This window comes from Cetorhinus maximus, chromosome 8 (assembly GCF_964194155.1).
Source record: "Cetorhinus maximus chromosome 8, sCetMax3.hap1.1, whole genome shotgun sequence".
NCBI classification, from domain to species: Eukaryota; Metazoa; Chordata; class Chondrichthyes; order Lamniformes; family Cetorhinidae; genus Cetorhinus; species Cetorhinus maximus.
In genome coordinates, this window is record NC_135886.1 from 96,614,046 (window position 1) to 96,634,080 (window position 20,035).

At 41.2% G+C, this 20,035-nt stretch overlaps 1 protein-coding gene across 1 annotated transcript in view; it reads right to left on the minus strand.

Moving 5' to 3' along the window:
* LOC144683819 (UAP56-interacting factor-like) overlaps positions 1 to 19,744 on the minus strand; it is a 38,471-nt gene extending 18,727 nt beyond the window's left edge. The window contains exons 1-6 of the mRNA XM_078547283.1: positions 19,561 to 19,744; positions 13,528 to 13,674; positions 12,318 to 12,484; positions 12,105 to 12,223; positions 8,591 to 8,681; positions 5,819 to 5,868 (exon numbers count right to left, since the gene is read on the minus strand). Coding sequence (XP_078403409.1) covers positions 5,819 to 5,868; positions 8,591 to 8,681; positions 12,105 to 12,223; positions 12,318 to 12,484; positions 13,528 to 13,674; positions 19,561 to 19,633 — 647 coding nt within the window. The 5' untranslated portion in view covers positions 19,634 to 19,744. The remainder of the gene's footprint in view (positions 1 to 5,818; positions 5,869 to 8,590; positions 8,682 to 12,104; positions 12,224 to 12,317; positions 12,485 to 13,527; positions 13,675 to 19,560) is intronic.
* Positions 19,745 to 20,035: the final 291 nt, after the last annotated feature.

Here is a 20,035-nt window from a genome sequence, read left to right on the forward strand (position 1 = left end):
AGCGTGCAATGCAGACTCACCAGGATGATGAGGACTGAAAGAATTAAATTATGATGACAGGTTGTATAAACTTGTTCTTTTATTTCCTTGAGTTTAGAAGGTTGAGGGGTGATCTAACTGGGGTTTAAAATTATAAAAGGATTCATCCAATTGCATAGACTCAGATAAACTATTTCCTCTGCTGGGGGAATCAAGAACAAGAAGCATGATCCCAAAATGAGAGCTAGACATTTAGAAGTGAAGTCAGGAAGCACTTTCTAAAATCAAGTTGTAGTGGAAATCTGGAGCTTTCTTTGCCCCATAAGACTGTAGGTGCTCCATTAATTACAATTTTCAAGTCTGAGATTAATAGATTTTTGTTAGGCTATTTAAGGGATATGTTGTCAAGGTGTAAATGGAGATGAGGTACAGATCAACCATGGCCTAACAGAATGGCTGAACAGGCTCAAAGGGATGAATAGCCTACTTCTGTTCTGCTGTGAATGTAAAAGATCCCACGCCAGCATTTTAATAAGTGAGAGGGAGACCTTCAAGTATTCTGGCCAACATTTATCCCTCAGTTAACACCATTAAAACAGATCATCTAGCTACTTATCTCATTGATTTATTGTGGGACCTTAATATGTACTAATTGCCTGCTGTGTTTACCTACATTACAACAGTGACTACACTTCAAAATTAATTATCTGTGAAGATATGAAATGTGTTATATAAATGCAAGTTCTTTCTTTAATGCCTTACAGTTTAAATTAACAAAGCATGATATTAGGTTGAGGTAATTTTCTCTCCATTTGGCGTTTTTTTAAACATGTGTCAAACTATAGCAGCCACTATCAGTGTATTTCCTAGCCTTAAAAATGTGCCTTAATATTGTTCTTTTCACCATCCTCAAGATTCTGTTAGCTAGAGTTATAAGAAATCTTACATTGTAGTATGTTGTCTCATGAAAAGGTCAAGAGGCTTGTATGGATGAACAACAACTGTTTATTGATAACACGTAACTATATACATATACAGGATTCAGTTCTGATTAGGTGCTAGCTTCATTCCGGCTTCTACTAAGTGCACCACTACACTCTCCTACTCCCATGTGACTCTCTACATCATAATGTGGGCGGTACTGTTTCTCCAGTCCCACATTAACCTTCACAGTCTTGATCACCATAGTACACTTCCCCAACATCCCCCCCAAGTCTTTACCCAAATGTATCTACAGTAATATTTACAGGCTACCCCATCTCCCCCAAAGTCTCGGACTGCAGATTCAGGTAGTTTGCAGGCATTATGACTCTTCCAAGTTCCCGTACTTTTCAAGTTTGGAGGAGTGGTAGTCTCAATTGCTTTGGGTTGACTTTGTTGGTTTGGAGTTGAAGTTGCAATACTTGGTGTTTCAATTATTTGGGTGTCAAGATCTGGTTTGCTTCTTGCGCTCCTTAGTGTTGTATTTTTCTTTGCCGACAATCTGTCTTCCTTGGTTGGATACCGTGGTCTTATCCCTCTGCTTCCAGAGGGAATGTTCACTCCGCTCATTCATAGAGTGGACTCAGCTTTTCTTTTTCAGTGGGGTCTGTCAGCTTCTTCCTGGAAGTTGAAGGTTTACCTCCCTATGTTTGTATGTTCCTCATCCCTGAGCTCAACCTGCAGTTTGGCTTCTAAAGTGGCACTCTGTTTCTTCATGTGTCCTTGTACCTCCGAATTTTGTCTTGGTGATTTGGCCGTCGCTTCTCTCCTGCTTCAGGATGTTGTGCGTGTGAGCTTGAAGCTCCAGCTTCGTTACTGTAGTTTTTCCTGGTCCTATGACATCAACTGTTTGTCTCTGAAGTTCAGGCTTACTCTTCTACTGCTGCTCCTTCTCCTCTGTATCTTCTGTTTTAACTATAATGGTGCTCATCTGGAGATTTGGCTGGTCTGATGGAAGAAAAGTATTTCCTGTCGTCTGCAAAGGAGCTGGAATAACTGCCTCTACAAAGAGCCAGGACAATTCGAACTGAAGTCCCAGTGGAGGTCATCAGCATTGGCAAATCTCTCAGAAGTCTCCAATTCCGTGTAGTTGGCTACAGTTGCTGTTTTGACATTTTCTGCCATTTTGAGGAGGCTGAGGACAACACAGACATCTCCACTCAGGAGAGAAAATGGTCGATTGCGGATGACATACAGAATTTTGATTGTTTGCTTGTTGCCATATGGGAGCAGCTCTTGAATCATGCCTATGGCCGGTTGCACCATACAGTGGTGCACCTGTCGTCTATAGCCAGATGTCTTTTAGCCATGGTTTCTGATCTGACAGGACCATCACACTGGCTCCTGTAGCTAACTTGAAATTCATTTTCAGATATGTCAGCATTCCAAAATGTGAATCTGGGATTGGATCCTTGATTTCTCCCAAGAAGCATTGCTGGATGACTTTGGTGTGGCTCATCCATCTCATGGACTAATTTGGGATCCTTCACAGGTCTCCAGGTTGTGGGCTTACACATCTTTCCAAAGTGTCCCAGGTGGATGCAGTGATTGCTGGACATTGCTCATGTCTGTGTGGTCTCTTGGTGCCACAGCATTGACATGGTCTGCCAACATCTTGTGTTTTGCTTGAGTATTGCTTTCCTTGCCCTGGATTCTCCTTGCCCTTTTGTTGCTTTATGAGCTGGACTGTTGGGATTGTTCTGCACCACAGTTTAACTTCACCACGCAAAATGGATCGATTTTTCTGGCAGACCGCCGATTGTCTGACAATTTGGATGGCTTTTTCATCACCTTTAGATTGGAGTACATCCAAAAGAGTTTCATCGGCCACTCCCACTATTATTTGGTCTCTTATGAGTTCCAAATTAAAGTCTCCCTAGTCACAGCCTTCAGCCAATCTGTATAATGCATTTATGAAAGAACGTATTGGTTCCCTGGGCTTTTGGACTTTCTTGTTAAATTTTGCTCACTCCAAAAATTTATTGCTTCTTAGGTTAAAGTGGGTGTCAAAGGACTTCATGACCGCTTCAAAGTTATCGGAAGATTCACTTATTCCTTGTCTGGCAATTATGTCATTGGCTACTGGACATATCGAATATGATAGTGTATTCACTTGTTCAGCCTCTGTTTTCTTATTCAAGCCTGATGCTATCTTATGGTTTAAAAATCTTCTTCATAATGCCCAATTTTGCACCTCACCTGGCTCTTCCCTCTTCCTTAATTGGTCCAGCAGTGTTGATTTACCATCCATGGTTGTTTTCAGCACAGGGAAGTACAGCTTTTTTTCCCTTTCTTCCCGCACTTAGTGATTTTGCAGGCTCCTGGTGGAGTTATGGAGCTGTTTTAAACTTCAGCAGTTCTGCAGAAAACCTTTTGAGCAAATCATTTTGGCCAGCTAGTTGTTTTCCTGAGCTTGGGGAATTGAATTGAAGCTGATTCTTTGCTTTAATTTTTATTTTCATTCGCACGGGGTGGTCATGTCTTATGGCGTTGATTTTGAATCCGGGCTGCAGTGTTCTTCAAGCCATGCTCGTTAAACAATCGGTCTGCCAGTGCTGCCTGATTATGGCACTGAATTTAAAGGGTTATTACAGACTTTTTTTTGTCGTTTGCTCACCTTTTTGCAATCTGGCTCGGTCCTTTGACTCTGCCTTCAATTGGGTCTTGCAACAGACCTCCACGTGCTCTGGTGGAGTCCTTATATGCTGCACAGTGGAGCTTTCTTCTGCCTTTCAGCCTCCAAGCCTGCAATGGAGCTTCTTAGGCAATCTCCAGCTGTGTATTTGAGATCTTCACGTGAGGCCCACTTCTCTCAGGCAGACTGCAGTTTCTTTACTTCTTCATTCTTAGGGATTTTGGGGTCCTTCACCTGCTGCCACTATGTTGTATTGTTGTATGTTGTCTCATGAAGAGGTCTCGAGGCTAGTATGGTTGAACAATAACTGTTTATTAATAACACACAACTATATACATATATACAGTCCTGACTGTCCAATAGGTGGATATCCATTTACCAAATCAGGCAGAAGACATTCTGTGAATCACAGCTGTTTTATTGTTAAACTAAAGTTCAGTACAAATACCAGTTTCCACTCTTCTCTTCTGAATCCTTACCCTGTCCAGAAACAAAGCCCTCTTTACTGGGGAAAAGCCTAGCTCTTAAGTGGAGGCTTCAATGAGCATCACCTGCTCTCAATTCACTCTGAAGCTTGTCCTGGTTTACTCTTAAAGGGACCAGCATTTCTGATATTGACACTGACTAGATGTTATTTTCATGCCGACTTCTACCGGATTCACCACTACACTCTACTACTCCCATGTGACTCTCTGCATCATAATTTTGGGCGGTACTCTTTCCCCAGTCCCACATTAAATCTTACAGTCCCAAACACCCTTATACTTCATACATCACTATGACATGATTTTTAGCCTTAAATAGAAGTGTGTTATTTCTGGAAATGTTAGCTTATTTGTGGAGTTATTTCTACATTTTGAAAAATGAAGAAAATGGCTCTGGTGATGCCAAAACTATTTCCATTGACAGACCGCTTTATGCCAGCTCCTGCGATGATTGAAATGGAATTCAATAACATGTTTTTTAAAAGAGTGCAGTTATTTTGCTACTCTTGCCTCAGTGTGAAGTGATTTTAGGTGCATACTGATATGAAAGTAGAGTCAAGTTCCCATCTGATTCCCAATCACACTCCAGGAACCCGATTCACACTTTGTAAAGTTTGTATCCAGTGGTGATGCAGGACTTAACTCGGTTCTTGCTAGGCAGCAGTGGAAACTCACTGTTACATTGCTCTTGGGAGCTTCTAAAACTTTGTAAGAAATGTTTTAAAAGCCAGCAGAAAGCTGTTGCTCCTACCCGCACTTTCCCAAAAAAAAAGGATGGGACTTTGAAAACTAAGTGTAAACATGCAGAAAGCTACTTTGAGGTTAATGCCAGTGATGTACAGTTGGCTGGTTAACAGCCTGCAGACTGCCCTTCACATTCCACAGTAGCTGTCTGAGACAGGGAGATAACATGTAATTGCAGCTTATTGCACTGCTTTTTTCTTACAGTACACTAATGAAAAAGAAACAAACTTAGGATTAGTGCATAAACTGGAGCATGTTAAAAGATTCAAATGACATTACAAACCATAATAGTATAGCTTGACTGACTTACGAGCAACATTACATCTTTGAAGTACATTCCTGTGTTTAGTTTTTGCAATACAGATGGAGTATAGGTTTAGTCTTACATTATTATGCACGTGATAAAAAGGCTCCCACAATTATAGCGCAAGTGGTCCTTTTTTAAAATGTCCATTGCTTCCAGCAGAGATCTGCTGTGTGTGTGTGCTTTGCACATTTGTAATTCTCCAAAGACTAGGGATCCACTACAAGCTGTGAAATTTTAACTCCATAGCATATGTGTGGTGTCACCAACAGGTTTCCCGCCCGGAAGCCAACCTGGCTAAAATGTTTAACTTTCAGTCAGACGGGGCCAGAGGAGACTGTAGGACTAAATAGGCTCATGCCTCAGTCAGGGTGGGAGCTTGGGGAGGCTGATCCACAGAGAGAAGGGTGTTGGAAGCCCGTGTGCGAGGGATTTGGAGACTTGGGGGTGAGGGGTGATCTGTGCCACAGGATTTGATGGGAAAGATAGAGGCCTAAGGGTTTGGGGAATTGGAGGCTTTGCCATGGGGTTGTCAGCAGAGAGTGGGGGTGGATTGAGAAGGAGGTGGAGTGGGAAGGAGGTGGCAAGGATTAGCCTTCGGTGGGAAGATGCTTGGGCCGAGAGAGTACTTACATGCACACATACATACACACATTGGATACAACATTGTTCCTGCAGGCAGTTACTTACATTCTAGTCCTTTGTTTCTTCTGCGCAGCTCTTGCACCCATTGGTGGAAACTAAAATTCAGACACATATGGGATAAAAAAAATGAATCAAAATCTATGGGATGGATTTTCATGGAGTCAGGTGTCTCATGGAAGGTAGAGAGTGTCAGCTACGATCCGATTCTGGGATTCCCAACCCCATTCCTGGGTTTCGGATTTTCTGTAGAGCTTTTTAAAGGTGTGGGCTGGTCAGGGTCACGAGCCCGCACCCTGTATTCCCGACCAGGCCAGCTCCGCTGCAAGGACAGACATGTCCTAGTCCTCCACAATTTTCATGGAATCAGGCCAGCTTTTCAAAGAGTCATGGTTCACGGCACCTCAGAAGGTGCTGTGAATGATAGTCTGCATGAGGGAACCTTTTGAAAGGCAAGTTTAAAAGCTCCTCCTCGTGCACCACACTCCCCACCACCCCAAACCAGGCCAACGTATGCCTCCCCATCCACCCACTATGGCCCCTCATGTGCCCAATTCCAAGATATGTCTCCCACCCATTTCCTAAGGCCCCCCATGTCCTTCATGCCAGGCTATGGCACTTCTCTGCCCATCCACCTACAATACACTATACAAAACCAATGAACCATTTAGTCACATTAGGATGTATGAAAAAAAGGCATTAATTGATAACTTTCCACGTTCTTTTAAAAAAAAAACTCAAAAAGTATCAATAGCAGAAACTACAAGAACTTGAACCTCTTTATCTTGTGTAAATAAACATCGTGCAATTGACAGAAGCGATCAGAGAGCTAGAGCTTTCAATCAAGCAATGTTTCCCCTGGGGCTCAGGTGTTTGCGTGTTCCATTGGATTTCTGGGCTCTCAGCCAAGAATGTGTAATGAGAGGTAATAATGGCCTCAAAAATATAGTCAGCAGCCCAACTGCCCCATTAACCCTGGTAATCCAGTTGGTTATATTTTAAAAGGGGCAAAGATAGGTTTGAAATTATTTTTGTGGGGTCCTTTCAAAATTGCGATCTTTCTCACTCACCACTGCCACCACCTCCAACTCCCATCCTGTGCTCACCTTGCTAGTGGTTCAATATTTTTTACCCATTAAGCTTGGCTAATGAATCTGTTGAGTTGCACTGGAACACCTGTTGGCACTCAGAGCCCAGTGCGGCACTTTTGTCTTTAACTTATCGAGGGCAGTATCATAAAACCGCAGCCGTCTTTCACCATGGGTATGAACAATCATCCAGCATGCTCTGCATTTGACCATTTAAAAGTCAGTCAACCCCTTCACATTTGACTGAGGAGGATGAATGCTGTCTAGGTATTTAGCTGTTCAGGGCATCACTGCCAAGCCTGATTTTTGTCATCTTCTGGTATCGCCCCCCCAACAAGAATTAAGAGGTTAAGAGACCATTGTTTCATTGGGTGAAGGAATCCAGGCTGGTTTCATTCTCTTCCATTGAAGTCAATTATGGTATCCCTCTGTTGCTCCAACTAATACCACCAAAAATACAGGAATTAAACTTACGACTTTCCTGGTCATTTTGTCTCAGTTCCACAACACAAACCAATAGGTAACTTATCAACTGATCTAACAGGGAAATATCTATCCCATAGATTTTTTTTTTCCTCTAATGGTAGTATTTTCTTTTTTACTTATTCTTTCATGGGATGGGGATGTCGCTGGCAAAGTCAACATTTGTTGCCTATCCCTAATTGCCCTTGAGCTAAGTGGCTTGGTGGGCCATTTCAGAGGGTAGTTAAGAGTCAACCACACCACTCTGGTCACATGTAGGTAAGGACAGCAGACTTCCTTCCTTAAAGGACATTAATGAACCAAATAGGTTTTTACAACAATTGATGATAGTTCCAAGGTCACCATTACTGAGACTAGATTTCAATTGTATGTTTCTATTAATTGAATTTAAATTCCACTAACTGTTGTGGTGGGATCCGAACACGTGTTCCCAGAGCTTGGACCTCTGGATTACTACTCCTGTGACATTACCACTACACTACCATCTCCTCCATATAAAGCAAAGTTGCCACTGCCTGCAGTGGTAAAGGCTTTCTCTTCCCTATCTGTTTTTTCCTGCATTAATAATAGGTTAAAAACAAAAGTGTTACAGTTTACAAATGGGCACATTGTGGGTACTAACAACTCACCACTCCCTTCCTGTTAGAAGAGCTTAGAGTGTCACTCTTATCCTTGCTGTTCTAAACAGACTCATTACTTAGGCAATGGAGATAGACAAACCCACAGCCACACTGTCATTATTAAAACAAAAATAAACTGTTCCACTTAACTCTTGTGGAGGAGAGGCGGTCTACTACAATTTAGCAGTAACTGTGAAAAATAGCTGCTTCAGGATGTTAGGATAAATTCAGGAGTCTGTGCTCCCAGTGGTCAGTAATGCTCAAAGGGAGATTTTCCAACTCATGCTGCCTCTAAAGCATGGCTTGTGATGGAGTGGCCAGGATCAGTGAATTTGTCCTGTAGAGTCCACTAAGCATATATTTACATATTTGTTTCCCCTTTTCTACCCTGGATGAGAGCTAGTGAAATTGAGTGGTGCTAAAACTGGAGCTGATTAAACTGCTCATCTTTGGGTAATGATACTCAATGTGATGGGGCTATTCCAGAAATATAATGAAAAAACTGTTTTATTCTCTCTTTAGATTATTTCTGCTTTGTAGTTGAGTGACCATCTAACTGATTGCTCTCTGGAATCAAATGCATTCCTCCAAATCCTTTTCCAAAGACATCAATGCAGCATGCAACATACCCCTCTGTTAATGTTAACTCTGGTTTGTCGTCTTTGCCTCTGCGTTTGTTGTTTCTTCTGCTGACTTGCCCCTCTATTCTGGAACATAATCCTGTAACAGCAAAAGATATATTCAAATTGCAAGGTCTTTTGAAGAAAAATGCTAAACAGTATTTTCACAGCTACATTTTTAATAGTAATGGCATGGCTATCTGAGAATTGGCATTGAATCAGTGCATCTGCATTCAGGCACTGAACTAGAGGAATAAGGAGGTCAAACAATGTACACTTGACAGGCACATTTATTTCTTAGGACTGCGTACACTCATTCCCAATCCCATCTCTTCCCTCACTTATTCCCACAGGACAGTTATCAAACAGGCAGGGAGCCACATAAAAGAAAATTAGGGTGCTGACCAAAAGTTTGGACAAAGAGGCAGATTTTTCAGAGCATCTTAAAGGAAGGGATGGAGGTAGACAGGCTGGGAAATTTAGGGAGGGAATTCTAGAGTTTACAGCTGCCAATCTTGGAGCAGTTAAAATCAGGGATGTGTAAGAGGCCAGAATTTAAGAGACATGCAGAGATCTCTAAGGTTTTTGAGACTGGAGGTGGCTACAGCGATAGGGAGAGGGCTCGAAAGCTCAACATGATGTCAAATACCAAGGCTGTGAGTGATCTGGTTCAGCTTAAAATAGCAAAGGGAAAGGGATTGAGTCAGTGGCTGATACTAGATATCAGACAAGCAGTCTGACAATTAAGAGGTAGTGGAGATAAATTTTAAAAATTGAAGTATAACATGTACTGTCTCAACACAAAAGTGTGGATTTTCTTCTGGTCATTTAGGATAAAGTACAGATGGCCTAATTAGGCCATAGTGGAAGGTTCTGATTGTTCCTGTATTCACAACAAGATAACAGTTTATCAGTTCAATTTGCCTGGTAACATGTAAATGTTGTGAAGTTCGGTAGACACAATGTATTATTGGGTTTAATTGAATATTGTAGATAGCTGTTTATATTTATGAATTTTTATATTCTTCCACTTTATTGGTTCAAAAACATACCTACTGACATTCAAAAACATTTTAAAATAGGCCATGATGTATTATTGGGTGTAATTGATTATTTTATAGCTGTTTATATTTCTGAATTTTAATATTCTCCCACTTTATTTGTTCAAAAACATAGCTACTGACATTCAAAAACATTTTAAAATAGGCAATACTACCAGTTTAACATCATTTTAATTTAAAGGTCTCTCTTTGCCCTCTGTGTAAAGTAGGAATCTCACCTATCCCTGACAATATACCTGCTCCCTGGCACCTGGAATAACAGAGAAGTCTCACAGTCAAACTGACAGTGTCCCTAATATTGCCAATCACTTTTCGTACCTACATTTATTTTCTTTGCTCCTCTCCCTGACCTGTAATTTGGAACCATTGTTTTGCCCTCTTAGCAATTACATTGAATAAATGAAAATTAGATTTTACAGCTGGCAGGAGATCCACTTCACCAGCTACCACCCAGGCAGAAAATTCAGTAATTTATTCCCATCGATCATAATGCTGCCCTATGAGGTTCTATATTTCCTTATAAGAGCGAAAGAAGTCCATCTGGTTTCTGGTCAAATCCAGACTTTTTCCACCATAAAACTATCTGATCTGCCTCATTCAGAATTGGCTTTGAAATGATGCAAATCATTTCAGGGATTGAACATGAGGAAGAAGAAAATTAAATAATATTCATTTGGCAGCCATGTTTGTTTCCTGTACTCCCATTGTCAATCCTGCCTAATTCCTCACTTATTCCCACTGCGAACTCGACGTACCATCAGACTAGAATAAAAGCAATTTTCAAAAAAAAAGTGAAAAGGAATTCTGGCTTCAATATTTACAGGAAGGCGGGGAGAATACTGTGGAGTGTGGAAACACTGCAAAAATCTTTGAAGGCCAGAAAGAAGGATATGCTGCTGAATTTTAAAAAAATTCATCCATGGGATGTGGGCATCGGTGACAACGCCAGCATTTATTGCCCATCCATAATTTCCCTTGAGAATGTGGTGGTGAGCTGCCTTCTTGAACCACTGCAGTCTAGCTGGTGTAGGTACACCCACAATGCTGTTAGGAAGGGATTTTGACCCAGTGACAGTGAAGAAGAGACAATATACTTCCAAGTCAGGGTGGTGTGTGATTTGGAGGGAATCTTGTAGATGAAGGTATTTCCATGTGCCTGTTCCACTTGATCTTCCAGGTGGTAGAGGTTGAGGATTTGGAAGGTTGTCCAAAGAGCCTTAGTGCGTTGCTGCAGTACATCTTGTAGACGATACACACTGCAGCCACTGTGTGCTAGTGGCAGAAGAAGTCAACGTTTAAGGTGGTGGAGGAACTGAATGTTTAAGCTGGTGAATAGTGTGCCGATCAAGCGAGTTGCTTTGCCCTGGATAGTGTAAAGCTTCTTGAGTATTGTTGGAGCTGTACACATCCAGGTAAGTGGAGAGCATTCCATCACACTCCTGACTTGTGCCTTGTAGGTGCTCAACAGGCTTTGTGGAGTCAGGGGTGAGTTATTCACCATGGAATTCCAAGTCTCTGACTGCTCTTGTAGCCACACTTTCTATGTGGCTGGCTCATTTAAGTTTATGGTCAATGGTAACCTCCAGGATGTTGATAATAGGGGATTTGTCAATAGTAATGTTGTTGAATATCAAGGAGAGATGGTTGGATTCTCTCTTGTTGGAGATGGGTCATTGTTTGGCACTTGAGAGTGGTGTAAATTTTACTTGCCACTTAATGACCCATATGTGAATGTTGTCCAAGTCTTGCTGCATGCAGGTACAGACAGCTTCACAACAGGAGTTGTGAACAGAATTGAACTTGTGGCCAATCACTAGCAAACATCCTGACCTCCAACCTTATGATGGAGGAAAGGTCATTGTTGAAAGAACTGAACTTTGTTGGGCCTAGGAATTCCTGCAGTGGTGTGCTGAGTTGAGATGATTGGCCTTCAACAACCACAACCATCTTCCTCTGTGCTAGGTATGACTCCAACCAGTGAAGAGTTTTGCCCTGATTCCCATTGACTTCGGTTTTGTTATGGCTCCTTGATGCCATGCTCAGTCAAATGCGGCCTTTTCGTCAAGGGGAGTCCTTCTCATCTCACCAAGAACTCAACACTTCTGTCCACTTGTGGACTGAGGTTGTAATGAGATCTGGAGCTAGATGGTCCTGGTAGAACTCAAACTGAGCCTTGGTGAGCATCTCAATTAGGAAGAGCCTCATTATAAACTTTTCTCTGATTTCCCACCCGTCAGAAAGCTAGATTGACCCGCTGGCTGTTGGACATGAACAAGAGCAGTAGGGAAGTAGGCTATGTAGCTGGAGATCGTGGCAATCAGAGGGATGGGAGGGAAGGTCGGAGATTGGTGCTGAAGGGAGAGAGAGAGACATCATTGCTGGAGAGCAGGTCTTGGCGGCGGTGGATGTTGGAGGGAGAGACTGTAGATTATGCGTCAGGTAGGTCAGTTATTGCTTGTTACCTTCTTTTTGGAATTTGAGGCCCCTGTCTTGTTAGCCTGAATGTCTTTTGGGCCTGCTGTGGTCTTCCTCGCATGAGCCATTGAGTTCCTTTCCTAATGGGTGCAATTTGTTGCATATCCTGTAAAGAATATTGGAAATCAATTTATTTTCAAAATCATAATTTTTCAAGCAAAAATAAGGGCTGATATCATCAGCTGATTGGTTTGTATTACCATGCGAACAGTTGCTTTACGATTTAATGGGCTCACTCCTTTGGTTGCTACAGTGAGTCTTCTTCCATCTGATCTTGTCCTGATATTTTTAACCTGGGTCTGCCAACGTCGATTAACCCTGCTGTATCCTTGTAATTCAGAGATATTTCTCCTCGGTCTATTGGATCCTAATTAAATTGATATAAACAAATAATCTGCTGAGCACACTTGGCCATGTTTTAATAACCTTACTGAATTGTTGTCTCTGCAATTCAGCATTGGAATTAATGAATGAACTGACTGAGAAAAGGATGAATTTTATGAGGCAAAGGTTCCTTGTCTGGAGCCATACTAGACAGGAGCACATATCAGAAAATGGAGCCTGGTTGCCCATTTGATTTGTACCACAACGGGCTTCAAGGATTGAGACACATAAATGAGACCTCGATATACAAACTGATATCATGGACACAATCAACAAATACATGATAATCAAAACTGCTGAGAGTTAACAACATTTATAATATCCACAATTGAACAGTTTGGAGTACATACTCAATTGAACTAGAAGTACTTTTAAAAACGATCATATTAATGCACATCTCCATTGCACAACTTAAGGTCATTGTATTTGATTTTTATATTTCCTCTTTTTGGCATATTCTTTACTTTCTTCCTCCTTTGTTCTATACTGCACCTTTCAATCTATATTGCTTTAAAATTTCCCACCTTTGCATTACATTTTTGCACCATCAAACAAAGAATTCCCTCCATGCATTAACTTAATAAATAGGCTAAAGCTCTCAAGTTGAAAATGTTCTTTGTACTGTTTTGAGAACTTAAGCAAAAATAAACCAGGTCCCATTCTTTAGGATTTTTTTTCAACGATCTGTAGAATTTTTCTGCCTATTGCTTCACTTCATTCATTCACCTTCACTCAATGGATGGTGGGGGAAAAGTGTGCTTGGTGTAGCCTGATCATAAATATGTTCTTCATAAGTGGGATTGCAACTTTGCTTCAGCTAATGCAGAAAAAAAATCTCCCCCCCCTGCTTTCCTGATAATACCATTGGTCACTAACCTACAGAAGAGATCAGATGGTAGCAATGGGATAACATAAATCTGGCAATAAAAATGCAAGGCTAGATATATTGTTCAGCTCCTAGGCTTGCAGTTGTCAGCACATGCTATTGTTTAATAGCATGGTTAGCTTTGATGAAGTTGAGGTCACCTTGTACATCTTGCTGCACTCCTCTTCCAAGATGATTTTGTGGTTTACGAAAACTTAAATGCTGTTGCTTTTTCCGTTGTCCTCTTGTCCTTCTTAATGGAGTTGTTGTAGAGTCGGTTTCCCTTTTATTGAGTTCAATAATATCATCTGAAAAATGTAAAAGCATGTTTAAAATCAAAATTATACTGTTGCAAAATATTACTGGATAACATTACTGCATAAAATTGGATTGTGTATTGGGATATTTAAGAATGCAAAATGCAATATTTTCTCCTTACCTTAATGTTCTAAAGGGAAGATGGATGCTGCTAATGGTTAACGGGGCCCTTTTGCCTCTTTGTACCATGTGACATTGTAAACACATTTTACTAAAGAATGGAAGGTATCAGATATTATGTATGGCAAGGCTAGAACAATATGCCTCAACTTCAACTTCAGAACATTCTCCTGCAATTCCACGTCACAAGCTCTCTACTGAAGTAATGATAATTTTACATTTCTCTATTCCTTTAGCCTCATTGAGAGAGACTGCAAAACACAAATGCTGCTAAATGGAGGCAATTTTAATGTTGAGGACTCTCAGCCCACTGGAAATTAATTAAGGGTGCTTTTACATATTGCGTTTAGTGTCCTGGATGGCAATTGAAAAGGGTAAACTTTTAGCCCAACTGGAGGGGTCTGCATTGGGTGAAAAAAAGCACACTATAGAAATGCAAATAATGTAACCCACCAAAAATACATACATTCTCTCATTCAGTCAAGTGTAGTTTACATCTCTACTGTACATCAAATAGCACATGGATAAGAAGCGAAGGCAAAATATTGTGAATGCTGGAAATCTGAAACAAAATCAGAAAATGCTGGAAATGCTAAGCAGGTCAGACAGCATCCATGGAGAGGGAAACAAAATTAACTGCACAGATTTTCGCTGAGTTGGGATAACAACTCAGGAGCCCTTTAAAAATGGCAGGTGGGATCTGATTCTGGGACTCCTGTCCCCATTCCTGTTTCCGGCAATTTTAGCCAGCACAGGATAAGGGTGTGGGAACACATCATCCTCACTCTTGCCGGCTAAATTGTGTGGTTGCGCAATTTAAATCCTCCCTAAATTTCAGTTGAAAAGGGCCCCTTCAGTAAGTAATTATGATTCATAGCCTCCCAGAGGAGGCATGAGCCACAGGGAAACCCCAGATACCCCCCAAAATACAGTTACCTGCTTCTGGAATTAATTCATTGATGGGCTTTGATATACAAAAAAAATTTGTTCTTTTAGTTTCAATAGTTAGATGCTGTATTGTAAGTTAAATGTGTTTTTACTGTGGTTGATTGATTGATTGATTACAGGACTCTGTCCTGCAAGGATAAGTTGAACATTACATTGAACAGCATGGCGTAAGTGTTGAGATGCATTAGAGTACTTTTCCCAATGGGAAAAGTGTTCTTATGCATTAAAAACTGAAGAAAACACTGCTTGGCGTCTCTATTGTAATAATTTGAAATGGTTTATTTGCCAGAGTACTTTTAAAATGAAACAAAAACTTTTAGCAGCTATCGCTTAGATTTTTTAAAAATCCCCCACTTGCCCCTGGGCTGCTTTGATTGACAGGAGATCTGGTATATCTATTTTTTTCTGTTTCAATAGAATCCATTGCTTACATTTCCCAGCTGAGGTCACAATGAATGCCTGGCTGAGTTTCAAAAGCTCCAGACCCACTTATCTCAATAGTGTTGTGTTCGCATTTTGATTGGCAGTTTTAAGAAGTTATTAAAGGGTTATCTGCCTTTAATGTGATTAATGAAATAGATGTTTGTTTGTTTTTATAACAGGCTAATTATTTGAGGGGATTTAAATTTTTTGAATCCATTTTATTGGAGTATTTTTCAGTAGGAAGTGAATTTGTCTGAGAACTTTATTAGATTGTTGGAAGTTGAATTTTTTTTCATCTCTAGTTCAAAAATATTCCTCCTGGGGTCTGCCCATAATGGATACTGGGCGAGTGGCTCTGGGGGATACATGGGCAGCGAGGGGAGGGGACATGTGGGGTGTTGGGGGGTGAGGGATGAAGGTTTGAGAGCTCGACATTCATCATTAAAACTGGGCCCATGTCCTAAGTAAATGGGGGGCAGGTTTCCTAGTATACCGGCCTGGCCATCCACCTGCCTCCGTTGTCACCTTGGGCCTGCCTCTGGAAGCCGTGGGCCTGTCTCCATCCCGCCCTGTCTATCTGGAACAAAAATATGGAGAGTGGCAGCCTTTTTAAAGAAGACAGGTCTGTTTCCCAACTCCACCTTCCTGCCTTCTCCATGAAAATCCAGCCCCATGTTTCAGGTCAATGGCATTTTATCAGAAGTGTTTTTATAATGTGCATTCTCTGCCTAAATTAGGACGCTATCCTGTTTGTCATTGAATCAAGTTTAAGGTAATGGAAATAAGGGGTAAATACTCAAATGGATGGAGACTTACGTAGCAGAAAGGAAGGTGGCTTTGGTTGTTAGAGACCAATCATCTCAGCCCTAGGATATAACTGCAGCAATTACTCAGGATAGTGTCTTAAGTGCAGTTATCTTCAGCTGCTTCATCAGTGACCTTTTCTCCAATATAAGGTCAGAAGTGAGGATGTTCACTGATGATTGCACTGTGTTCAGCGCCATTCACAACTTCTCAGATTCTTAAGCAGCCATGCCTGCAGGCAGCAAGACCAAGACCACATTCAGGTCTATGCTCACAAGTGGCATATAAGTGCCAGGAACACAATTAACTCTAATAAGAGTGTCTAATCACCTCCCGTGACATTGTCGAATCCCACCCCATCCGAGGTGTTCCACCAGAAACTTAACTGGACCAGCCATATAAATACTGTGAATACAAGGGGAGGTCAGAAGATTGGTTTGCTGCAGCGAGACCTTTACCTCCTGACTCCAAAAAGCTTTTCCACTATTTGCAAATCAAAATTAAGGCATGTGATAGGGTACACTCCGCTTTCTTGGATGAGAGCAGCTCCAACAAAACTTAGAAAGTTCACATCATCCAGAACAGAGCAATCCATTTGATTGGCACCTCATCCCCTGTCTTAAACATTCATTCCCTCCACCACTGGCACACAGTGGCAGCAGTATACACCGTCTACAAGATGCACATGCAGAAACTCGCTAAAGGTTCTTCAACAAACCTGCAACCTCTACCATGAAGGTCAAGCGGAGCAGATGTACGGTACCACCATCATCGCCAAGTTCCTCACCAAGTCACACACCATCATGACTTGAAAATATGTTGCCGTGCCTTCACTGCTGTTGGGAACTCTTTTCCTAACAGCACCGTGGGTCTACTTACACCACATGGCCGCAGTGGTTTAAAAAGGGGCTCCCCAGCCTGTTCTGAAGGACAATTAAGGATGGGCACCAAATGCTGGCCATGCCAGTGATGCCCACATCCTATGAATGAATAAATAACAGAAGGTAGCTAAAAAAAACCTCACCTTTATATATAAATGGCAAACAATGGCAAATACTTGTGAATGCATTTTGTAATGAGGTCTTTTCTGAAATTTCACATAATGATTATGATTTATACAATTCTTTGCCCTGCTTCAGGTAATGCTGCCTTTTAATTCATTCCAATCAATAATTTTATATCCTACATTGTCATCCAGTGCAATTATTGAAGCTGGGGCTGATAGGTAGAAAGTAGCATTTATGACATACAAGTGCTGAGCAATGAACATCTCTGACAAGAGAATATCTAACCAGCTTCCCTTGACATTCAATGGCATTACTATTGCCGAACCCCCCACCACCAACATTCCGGGATAGACGGGAGGGGGCGAGGTGGACGGCTCACCATTGCCCATAAACTTAATCGGATTAGCCACATGAATTCTGTAGCTACAAGAGTTTTTCCACCTGTGAGAGATCATTGTACTTTTTCTAGCACTGTTGTCATGATCTTATTGTTAGACTGCAATCATTGATCTCCCTGACAACATGCTCTCACTCCTTCCTGGCTGGTGTGTGAGGGCTTCCTGCCCACATGGAAAGCATAACCTCCCTCCTGGGCTCTACCTCACTCCCCAGAACAGCATTACTAAATCTGGTAGCAGCACCCCCTTGCGTGCTAGGCTGTTGTGCTTCTTGTAATCTTTCCAACTGATTGACCAGCAGTCTGTGCTTCAGCAGTTCAGCTGCCTTTATTGGGGAGTCTGCCTTTAGGAAGGAAGGCTGATTGGACCACATGGTTTGCTAATAATGCGGTCTGCAGCACCTCCCCCCTCACCCCACCCCAGCAGAATACAGGGGCCACAGGCAGCATTTAGGGGAGAACAGCACCATGGGAACATTCTAGCCAACGCTGCATTCATTCAAATTCACATGTTGCCTACCTTAATCTGAATGGGGAGGGGTAGATCGCGAATCATCACCCCATGCCCAAAAAAGAGAGCTATCCAAATTCTAGCCCAAGTGATTTGCTATAAAAATCATGAATTGCTATTTTTCCAAATATAAACCAATATAGATTGACAGTTGGTTTATAATTCTCACTACGACAATGGAAAGAAAACTGGTGGACAATATTTTACTTTTTAAAACTTTTACTGTTACAAACCATCTAAAATCAAGATAGTTCAAACATTAATTAACAGGCAAAGGATATTTCAAATTAAAAGGTCAATTTCACCGCCGATACAAAGATATGCTTCATGTAGTTAACAAACAATCACATCACTTCCTACACAAATATGGCACCACATGCAATCTCAGTCTTTCCAATTTGGCTTCCAGTACCTAGGATTTCTCACTTCCCAATCAATGGATTTAGCCTGTGAGCCACTTTCACTGGCAGCTGCATTCTATTTGAAGCTCCTAATACAGTCAACTCTGACCAGGCGCTTGCCGATGAACCCTCTCTCACTCGGATCACGACAGTCCCAATGGGATAGCTTTCCAACCACCCAATGCACCCAGTTCATTGTCTTATCTTCTGATATAAACACTCATCTTGCTCACACATTGCTTTACCAAGAGCATCTGAAGTTGCATTTTCTTTTTACAGCCAAATAGCAAACTGAAAGCTTTGCTTGCTCCCCCTCACACAAGTTCTGTGTTCTGAACTGTAGGTCCTGAGACCAGCTGTGGTTTGATCTCCAATTGACTATTTACTCTAGGCTTTTTAACTTCTATCCTCACAACCACCTCAGGTCACATGGGCACTTGTTAGAAGTCTAATGATCTCATACCCAGGAAAACTAATTATCCCGCTTTCCAAAATTATTCTAGTTTCACTTTGATCTTAAAGGGATTGCCCCAAAAGAAGATACAGATTTTCCCCCAAAACGCATGGCTAATCACAGAAATTAAAGGCTTCCCAATAAAGAGATTGTAAATATCTGATAATTTGATCTGATCATTCACTGGCAAGATAAATACTTTTTAAATGAAGAGACAGGTGCTGGCAGCCACTTCCCAAAGCAACCAAGTTGCCTCTGGTGGTTTGAGCTTTTCACTAAAGCCAGTGCATCTGTTATGAACCTGTGTAAGAACTCGACAAAACCGACCTTTTACTTTTAGCCAGATGATCTCTCAGATTTCGAGTTGAACGTTACAGCTGTTTGTTTAAGAAAGCGAATTTAATAATACTACCAACTCTTTAAAAAGCAATAAAATGGATGAAAAGATAATAAAATATAAATTAGAAACACAATTGTTTCCAACTAACAATTAGTCATATCCTTTCTGGCAACTCCGACCTTCTGTCGCAGTATTTCTGTATGTGACGCTACAAGTATTTAATATCACAGTTCCAAATTTAGTACTGACTCCAACGAATTGGATCTGCATGATCTTACACTACTCCTGTCACTTAAACCCCCTCCTCCCAGTTCTCACTAAAAGTACAAAATTATCATCTAAATACACTTTTGAATTATATACACAATATTTTAGTTTATCACGGTAATAGTCAGCGGCTCCCCCGAGTATTTTAATGTCAATAATTTTAGAAGAAAGTAGACACGTGGTTTTAGGAGAACGTATACTTGCCTAAAGACATGTCAATTTTTTCTGAACTTTTTTCTATTTCCATGGGAGCAGGTTCAGCCACGAACTCAGTCATTTTCTCTTCTTCAGTGGCCACTAATGAATAATCCAAATATTAGGAAAGTGAAGAGTACACTTAACAGACTTAGTCACTTGTCTAGTTTCAGCTGGAACCCAATGGCGCATGTGCGGAATGCAGTCTCTGTGCCGTGGTTCTGATAACGTGACCTGAATTGCCCAGAATAAAGAACCAGATTAAAGCTCCACGGATTGCAAGAGGTCCATTCCTTTATTTCACTTTTGTAAATTTAAATGTTGATTAGACAAAATATTCCAAGGGTGCTTTGTAGGAGCATTATCAAACAAAAGTTTGAGTAGACACATAAAGAGATATTAGAATAAGTGGCCAATGAGATGATTTTTTAAGGAATGTCTTGAAGGTAGAGAAATGGAGAGGTTTAGGCAGGGATTCCAGAAT